General features: G+C 34.7%; 1 protein-coding gene across 1 annotated transcript; it reads right to left on the minus strand.

The window, feature by feature from the left end:
- Window positions 1–7699: 7699 nt before the first annotated feature.
- LOC21397797 (ethylene-responsive transcription factor ERF118) lies at window positions 7700–9819 on the minus strand. Its single transcript, XM_024170338.1, has 2 exons — window positions 9204–9819; window positions 7700–9093 (listed from the first exon to the last, which is right to left on the minus strand). Exon 2 carries the CDS (start codon window positions 8876–8878, stop codon window positions 7856–7858), a length of 1023 nt encoding a protein of 340 aa, XP_024026106.1. The 5' UTR covers window positions 8879–9093; window positions 9204–9819; the 3' UTR covers window positions 7700–7855.
- Between the last annotated feature and the right edge of the window lie 333 nt (window positions 9820–10152).

Here is a 10152-nt window from a genome sequence, read left to right on the forward strand (position 1 = left end):
GGCAATTTGGCACTAGCTAGAAATTTAGCTAGTGCCTCACGACCACGTTGTGCATCGTATGTAAAATTTTGTAACCATGTGATGTGAGTGATAGTGTTTGTTGGCAGGAGTCCACACTCCCACCTTGGTGCAACAGTAGACATACTTTCCAATGTCTATCTAGATGACTAGTACCCCCACTTTTTTTATTAGAAAAGTGTTTTTTACAATATTTACATACTGCGCGAATTTTCATTTCACCTGTTTTTGGATTTGGTCGGGGCTCTTCTGTGAAATGCTGTCATGCTGGAGAAGTTCGCGGTCTTTTTCTCTTGCTGCGTTCTCCAGCTTCCTCATTTCTTTCTCAAAAAATGCCTCATCACCAAAATCAGGAAGAGCAGTGAAATCAAGGAAGTTTGGTGCGACCATTTTCTGAAAATTGATTGAACTTGAACTTTGTAAATGAAAGGGCAAGAAAATGATTGAACGCGAGAAAAAAGCTTAGAATCAAAATCAAAGAGACAAGTTGAGAGATAGAATGAGAGTGAGATGAGAAGTTGAGAGTGAATTGTTGTGTGGGATTTAGGACGGAATTAAGGGGTATTTATAGAGGATTTAGGGTGGATTTTCGGATTCTAGCCGGTGGACCCTTCGTGGGCCCAACGGGCGGCCCGTGACAGGCCTAACGGGAGGCCCATCACGTGCCAAACGGGAGGCCCATGATAGCCCCGTCACGTGCCGCCCGTTGGGCCTGCGAAGGGCCCACCAGAGGATTTTTTTTGGGCTGTTTCACGGGCCGTTTCGCGGGCTTAAGCAGGGCCAAATCATGGCTTGTGCCGGGCCGAAAACGGGCTGTGCCGCGGGCCTCTACGGGCTAGGGCCGGGCTTGGGCCGCGGGCTGAGAAGCTGAGGCCCAGCCCTAGCCCATTACACGTGCCGGGCCGGCACGGTCCGTAACAGTAGCAAAACGGGTTGTGCCGAATCCGGCACTATTACGGACTGGACATGGACGGCCCAACCCATTTAACATCTCTACTATAAATTATATTGTTCGTGTCTATATTGTGCATATTATGACCTCGTTTATTTCACTAATTCAAATTTTAATTTTAGTTTTATTATAATTAAAAATTCTCATAAAAAATTATATCTAACTTTTTTTACTATAATAAAAAAATTTTATATAAAATTATATATTAACTCAAATTAAAAATAAAAAAATTCTTATATAAAATTATATATTAACTCGAATTGAAAATAAGTATGCCTATTTCATGTTGTTCAAAACCTTGACAATTTGAATAAGCAGTCTCATGCAAGAACGTGTTGATGGGATATGTGCCAAAAGAATCGACAAAAACAATGCCCGCTAGTGTTGGATACTCGTACTGTAACTTCACATACCAAAGTACAATGAGGAATTTTCCCGGAAAGTCCTTCATTTTAAATACTATTTATATCTTAGCGCCTTTAGACAAAAGTCTTTACAGAACAGTTAGTGCGACCATACGAACACCAAACCCTTTCTTTAATAATTATTAATTGTTCCATCAAGTTACAGCTGTCTTTGACCCTTCTTTCCCCCCTCTCTTCAGGTTGTTTGTTTCTTCTTTGATTGTCGATTTTTTTTTATTTTTTTTGCTAATCCTTTGATTGTAGAATATTTTGACGCTAATAGTAAAATATTAGTGGATATTTAGTTTATAAATTTAAAATTATTTTTAATTTATATGTATTTTTTTGAAAAAAAAATATTATAATAAATTATAATTTAAATTATTATACGAATTTTTACTCTAAATAAAAACATAGAAAGTAATAAAATGGTAATGACTACCTGACCTTAATGCCTTAATTTGCACAAAGGAAATGGCATTATTTACAAATCATTTAACCTTGCACGGGAAAGACTCTAGAGACATTCCTTGCTTTGATTCCAATGCACATAACAATTTTCTGTTTAGCTATTAATTGTAAAATTCCTACCTTAATATTTGTATTTTTTTTTTAGCCTTTTTTTAGGATTAATTAAAGATGTTTCCACGAAAAAGTCAAAACTGCTATTATTAGGATATTAGCCTATTGGTATACCTTGTATAGTTTCTTATTTTATCATTTTTATGATAGAAATTAATAAAACTGCCCTTTGAATCTCACTCTAATTTGTTTCTACTCCAATCTATTACTCGAGATGGCTAATCAATTTCGTCACTTTATATGGTAAACGTGACCTTAATTGTACTTTAGTATACCGTCATCTTACAAATTAAATAAAAGATAATATACAAAAATTCCAAACTAATTAAATACTAATATGATAATTTCCTAGTAAATAAGGCTCCATATCACTTATAAAGTCTTGTTATTCACACATAATATATGTTTTAGAGAAGTGATATATTCAATTAGCAATGGAGGAGTATTCCTCTATAATCTATATTTTCACCTGATAGTTTTCTTCGTTATTTCCTGCTTCCCACACGGTGCAAATTCTTGTTTCATGGACATGAAGTTTCTGTTTGGACTTTCAGGCTATCGCCCATATCAAGTTCCGTTAGTCTTAATCCTAACTTAGAGAACCAAAGAATAAATTATTAAGAGGAAATTACATTGCATGCCACCAAAATCTAACATTACATTTATGCCACTAGACTTTAATAGATTAGATTTTTTTTCTGGTGAATTGAATTGTATAGGTAATTTAGTTTATGCCAGTGTGTGGTATAAATATAAAGATGACATCAGCATTTCTGTATTTCTCCCATTAATTAAAGTCTGCTTAGCTAGTTGACCCCTCCCCAAAACAAAAAACAAAAAATAAAAAATGTTCAGGAAGAAAATAAAATTTGCGAGGCAAAACGTGCTTAGACTCTTGCATTTTCTTATATCACACTGGGACCTGATTTGAGCTCCTCCTAATCAACTGAAATTTGTACTCTTGCTGGAGTCTTTGTTAAATTGCCAATGTGGGATCTTATCTTCTTTTTTTTATTTCCTATAAAGAATTAAAAATACGAAACTAAATCTAAGGCATGTATGGACAACAAACACGTATCAATTCAACAATATATATATTTATATAATTTTTAGTATAATCTTTTTTTCTTCTTCTATTTTGAACCCCTTAAATGCTTCCACTATGTTTCTTTTAAATATTGAATTAAATTTTTTACGGTTAAAATTACAAAATGAGTGGTTCTATACGGCGTACTGTAAATTTTTACTATGAACATGCATAAATCTAATCGTTAAAAATTTAATTTAACAGTTAAAAACAACACAAAATATTTTCTATTTTAAAGGTTTCACCCTATAATTTGCCTTCTTTTTAATAAAGTTTTTTCCCGCAGCCATCGGGGAACTACAAGGAAGTTCTTAAAAGTCCCCTTAGGTTTTTAGACAAAGGATGCTAAAAATTGGCATTATGTGGCTACATGATAAGCACAAATCAGAATTATATCAATTAATTATTTTGTCCCTTTTTGTTAACATAGAAGATGAAGATCCCCACCCCCTACAATTTGTCGATATCTATATGTACATAATAATCACACGATCTTTCTACATAAGCACTCTTTAAATAGAACAGAGAAAGATTATCTTTAGTAAACAACTAAAGATGACAAAGATAACCGACCAATGAACAAAAAGTCAGACTAAATTAAGCCTATTTAATTGCACTTTAATGGCCCTAGACCAAAAAGTTAAGGCTTAATGACTCACACCGCATTGGTTGGGTAAGGAGAACTGAGGCCAAATACAAACTGTTTGTTTTTCGATATTATCAAAGATTCTCTTGGTTTAGTGAGCATATAGTGCAATCGTCTCTAAGAATCTACAAGTATTGTTGTGGAAAGAATAAAAAAGCTCCCTTAAAAAAGAAGAAAGTATTTATAATTTAGGTCATTTTTTGATATGTTAACATATCAGTAAGTCATGTTTTATGTCTGTTAAATTTGTATAAAATTACATAAAAATTAAAAAGTACACAAATTCAACCATTAGAAAAACTTACACGTTTAGAACTCGTTTCAAAATGATTTTATTTTTTTTATGAAAATGAAAATGAAAACGTTTTCAATCTCAAACAGATTTTATTTTTAAAAATGCGTTTGGTAGTTTTATTAAGAGATTATTTTCAGTATAAAAACTCATTAATGTCTCTCTCTTTTTCTCTCTGCTCGAGAGAGGAGAAAATGAAAATAAAAAATGAAAAACGACTAAAAGTCATTTTTCATTTCTCTCTCATTTTACACTAAACTAAAAAATCATTTTTATTTTTATTTTTTATCTTTATTGCGTCAAACGCCGTTTTAAAAACGTTTTCATTTTTTCTTTCTCGAAAAACGAGACTAATTCCAAACATGACCACAAAAAAAAAAAAGATTATTTGAAATTGGAAATCCCATTTCATTGTAGCAACAAAAAGAAAATGCAAATACTTTTCCTAAAATATGGGCCCGTAATTTACTTGTATGCCATGTGTATTAAAAAATCTTCATTATAATTTTAAAATAAAAAATACAAAATTACTCTTTTATAATAATATTTTTATTATTAACCTCCGTAATTATAACTATTCCTTTATTCTAATAGATCTGAGCAACTTAAACAAAGGGGTGGTATTGACCAAGAAGGCAATATTGATTTCATAGGTCAATTTTAGGGAAAAAAAATGAAGTGGAGAGAAAAAAATTTGTAGACACTCAAGCACATAAGTCTTTGTCTTCTACTCTTCTCTCCTTCATGGTCATTCTGATTTTTTTTTATAAATTTGTTCACCATTTCAAATGTAAGATAGACGTCCCAACCATTTCTGGTTTTACAGAATTGCAAGTTGATTTTAGAAGCTAAGGACGTGTTTGGAACTTGTTTTAAAATGATTTTATTTTTTGTATGAAAATGAAAATGAAAACGTTTTCAATCTCAAACATAAATCATTTTTGAAAATACGTTTAGTATTTTTATCAAGAGATTGTTTTCAGTATAAAAAAAAACTCATTAATGTCTTTCTCTCTCTGCTCGAGAGAGGAGAAAACAAAAACAAAAAATGAAAAACGACTAAAAGTCATTTTTTATTTCTCTCTCATTTTACATTAAACTAAGAAATCATTTTCATTTTCGTTTTTTATTTTTATTGTTATTGCGCCACACGTCGTTTTAAAAACGATTTCATTTTTTTTTTCTCAAAAAACATAGAAAATAAAAGCGGAATCAATTCTAAACACGCCTAAATTTTTCAAGGGAGAAAGAGAGAAATAGGCCAGGACTTGAGATGAATTAAAATTAATAGGCCAATAGTTTACATAAGTTAATAAATAGGCCAAATTACTATTTTTGTCCATAACTTTATGAACCATAACTTGACAAGTTATTGCCCATAATTCACAGTTTTTGTCCATAACTTGTCTGGCTATGAACCATAACTTGACAAGTTTATCCATAACTTATCTGGTTATGAACCATAACTTAACAAGTTATAACCTATTAATTTCTATAACTAAAAATTGACTTATATACTTTCTTAATCTTTTCATATTAGCCTATTTTTTACTATTTCTAATTTTTCATTAGGCTTCGTTAGGCCCGCAAAGTTTGGGAACAAAATTAATGGGAGAAGATAATTGAAGCAGCATATAGTACTAAAACAAAAAGAAGCATTATCTCATTGAAAATAAAAGGAAGCGTATATTTAAAACTAAAACGAAAAAGGTATTGCGGTTTCTTGAACTGAAATCCATATCAGATTTATATCCCCAAATTAACTATTAATGTTAATGAAACCTGTCTCTTACCGGCAATAAGAAAAAGGACTTTTTCTTTGAGAACACCAGTATTTCTCATTTATTAACTATTAAATTTGCAAAGAATACCGGTATTTTAAAAAAAAATACCAGAGAAATTTTCTAAGTAATATACTGTCTGATGTTTATCTCATTTGCACTTTGCAGGCTATAATATTAACAAAATATTTGTTTGTGTATGAGAAAAAAAAAACTATATTAAAAAAAATTAAATTTAAATTTTTATGATAAAAAACACTATAATAATTAAATTCAATACCTACGAAACAACATATAAGTACACAAGCACATACATTATGCAGGTCCATAAGAGGGAAAAAAAATAAAAAGAAAAAAAAAAACATATTTGTGTGTATGTATGTTTGTTTGTGCGTATTGTCGATTTCATTTTTCTCGTCCTTTTTTTATCTACTTTTTTAAAAGGATAACTTTTTTTTTTCTTTTCTATGAGTACACTATAGAAGTACAAATATCAGGCCAGTTAATTTCATTATTTTGAAAGAACCATTAGTCTCATATCCATTTCAATTTTTTCGCTTTTTTCTTCTTCCCATATGTGTTCTAGGAGTTACCTTTTCTTCAATTTGATTTTCCATAAGATTCCATGCTTACCAAGAACCAACGCAACTATGTAGCATTTTCAATCCACGTAACTCTCAACGGAGCCGCATCTATCGATGGTTAAAACAAAATGTCACTTTCAATCAGTAAAAAATAAAAACAAAAAACAAAAATTTTTGCTAAAATTTAAGTAGTGCTTTTGATAATGATATTGTAGTAGAATCATAACAACAATCAAAATGTTCTAGTAGTGCTTATGGCATTATTTACCAGCCTCCTCAATCATTTGATATGAGACAGTGAGATTTCGGAAGATTTTAGTTTCAACCTCTATCCATCTTCTTTATTAAATTGCAACCTCGTCCTTCCAATGAGCTCTAATTTTCCAAGACCAAGAACAAGAACTAGACTTTCGTCCCAATAATGGCAAATATAAGTGGCGCGCATGCAATATATCCTCACTCACCCAACCCAAGTGCTCCCCCACCCCCAAGAGTCGCATAACACGCAATGCATTGAAGCTGTGCCACCAAACACGCCCACCATCCTCACGGGCACTCATTAAATAAGGCGTTACGAGAGTGAGAACTGAGAACCCAAAGTCCGAAAAAATGACCAAAAGTCCAAAAAACAAAGTTGGGAAAGATCCACAGGCAATTGGAGGACAGCTAGCTCAAAAAAAAGGACTAAACCAGAGATAACAACACAATCTTTTTTTTCTTTTTTTCTTTTTTTTAACCTCTAGTTGAGGATGTGCTTTGCTTGGCGAAAAGTGAAAGTCCCCAAAAGCCATTTCGGGGGCCCCACAATCGACACCTCTCAAGAGCAAGTCTTCAGTGGCAGAGAACAGAGCCACAGAAGTAGATCAGCCCATTAACTCTTTTTCCCTTTAGACCCTACTTTCTTCTACTGTGCTAGTCCACAGCTAGAAACGCTGTATTGTAATTGTATACCAAACCAAACATCATTTTTACGACAGCCTATGGGAATCGAAGATTGGATTAGGAGTATGTAATTTTCAGTCCCTATTAAAAACCTCGTTGAAAAGACAGAATACGGCACGATGATTGTGCTCGCCCATCAACCGAAAACGAATTTGCCTCTCATGTGGCATTGGCGTGACAAAATGATTTTAATGCAACAGCAGCAAGAAATACCCATATTAATTCAGCACAATAGCAAATACGATTAATTCTTTTATAACTTGATTCGTAGAAAGAGATGTGAACAAATGATCAAAATCTCTAATACCCATCAAACATCGACATAACAAATCAAGTCTTTTTCGACCTTGGACGGCTCTAACAGCACAGGAAAACCCAAGGAAACTTTTTTAACTCAACTCAACTCCGCCATTAAAACAAATAAATTAAACTCTGTTGAACTCACATAAACAACCCACTAAACTCGCTCAGGAACCATGTCTTGTTTCCCACGATTCCTGATCAGAACATAAATAAAACAAAACTTATATCATAATATTATGTAATTAAATAAATAAATAGAGACGATTATGAGCAGGGAATGTTAAGAGCATCATCCATCCAACAAGCCATGTCGTCCTTGCCAAGATCCTCAAAATCACAATCGGGAAGCTCACTGGGCTCAACTCCATCAAACCCAAATATTTGAACATCATCAATACTGCTAAAATCATCGTTTAGAAACTGCCCAAAGTCGTCCAACAAAAGCTGATCGAATTCCGGGGCTAACCCAAGTTCCTGCTCAAAGGGAAGAGACGCCAGAGCCTCATCCATGAAACTCAAATCCAGCATATCAACGTCAACACTCTTTTTAACCAAATCAGCACCATTGACATTAAGATTCGATTCCGAAGCCGAAGACGAGGCCGAGGCCAGCGGCGGGGCCGAAGCCGAGGTCGAAGTCTCGGGTTCAAGTACAGACGACGGGGAATTGTGAGACTGAGAAACCTCGGAGTCCTCGGACGAGGATGAGGATAAAACGGTGTCGTTTTGCGACTTGGCAACCGCAGCAGAGGAAGAAGTGACAGTAACAGTAGTCATAGCCATGGCTTCGAATTCGAGCCTTTTCGCTTCGTAAGCTTGGGAAGCATCTTCAGGAGTGTTGTAAGTTCCCAACCAAAGACGAGAGCCCTTAAAAGGGTCACGAATTTCAGCAGCCCATTTTCCCCATTTCCTCTGACGGACGCCTCTGTAAGGAGACGACGACGTTCTGGGCCGATTGGCCAAAACCCTCCTCTTGCGGTTTGGGTTGGTTGGGGTTTTGTTGTTTGGGGTAGTAGTGACGACTCCATTGTTGCTGTCTTGAGAAGAGCTCTCAGAAGAATCGAGGGACTTTGTGGGTTTCTGTAAAAGAGGTAGGTAAATTTCCCGCACGATCCGCTTGCATAGGTAGGAAGATTTTCTCTGAAATCTCTCTCTCTCGCCTTCGTCATCGCTCGATGACGAATCGGTCGCGTAAGGATCGGAACAGATTACGCGGATTTTTCTCATCAAAGATTTGGACTCTGCGTCCATGGAAACCCCTCTGGATTGCTTCCGAGGCTCTGGCATCTTCGGAAAATCTTAGCAAAAGAAGAAAAAAAGTTTGGTTTCTCAGAAAAATTTCCTAAGTTGGTACTGTTTGGGAAAAATTTTTTGGGAGAGAAAACGGAAGAAAATTGAGACTAAGATCGAAGTATCAAGTGAGACCGCCTCTGAGGAACAGGAAAATCACGGAAAATCGTTTTATATGAAAGGTTCCAAAACACTCTACTCCAGAACAAGTCCTGTGAAAAAACACAGCAAAATCCCAAAAGAAAAACCACCATGTCAGTGAAAACTGAAAAGCTAAGCGTTTATAAGACTAAAAGAAACAAAAAAAATGAAAAAAAAATACCTTTTTGGTCTCAAACGCATCGAAACGGAATTCTTCACCAGATTCAGCCTCTTGACGAACGAGCAAGAAGAAGACGCAGAAGTAAAAAGCCAGAGCTTCGACGGAGCCCCAATCAGCGCCAAATCAAACCCAGCCGACATAAATCCCCTGCTCTTCCTCCCTTTCAATCACTCTCAGTTCCTCCGAGAATCAGAAGCAACCCAAGAGAAGGAATAAAAACTCTGTTACCCTCTCTTCTTTCCTTTGTTTCACTGAACAGAGAGCAAAAAGAGCAAAAATTGGTGAGAGATTTGGATAGATATAGTGGTAAAGGGAGAGGAAGCGGCAAACAAAAACCCTTCAAAGGGGTTTACAGAGGAGAGAGAGTGAGAAGAGAGAGAGGATTAGGAACCTATGGCTGCGATTTTCTCTTTCTAAACATGACAAAGATCAGTTGCGGGGGGGTTTTATCGATTTAGAAGAAGCAGTGACATAGACCGCCAGGTTTTAAGAGAGAGAGAGAAACAGAACCAAAATAAATAACAATTAAATTAAAATAACCATTCAAGAGACGCAAATCTCCATGGAAAACATTATAAAATTACCGACTTTTTAAAACGAAATATACATAACCCATTTATCGAAAAATCCCAGAAACAAAAATATTAAAAAAGAGTTCTATACCTCAGTCTCTGTGTACTGTCTGCCTCTCTTTCTCTCTCTTTCTCTCTCTTCCTCTGCTTCTCACACTGTCGAGACCATTCACCTTTCCCCAAGCGGTCAAAAATGAGCATTAAAGACAGAGGTAGGCCAGTAAATTAAATTAAATTAAAAAATTAAAATTTTTGATTTTCGTAAATGCAATAAAACTAATTAAAAAATAAAATAACAGAATTGTAAGACTGAAAGAGCTGGCATGGCATGGGCATCCATGAGGCATGACCATCCCATCCATTCCATCCATGCCATG

This window comes from Morus notabilis, unplaced genomic scaffold, assembly GCF_000414095.1.
Source record: "Morus notabilis unplaced genomic scaffold, ASM41409v2 Scaffold6, whole genome shotgun sequence".
In the NCBI taxonomy this organism is placed as follows: Eukaryota; Viridiplantae; Streptophyta; class Magnoliopsida; order Rosales; family Moraceae; genus Morus; species Morus notabilis.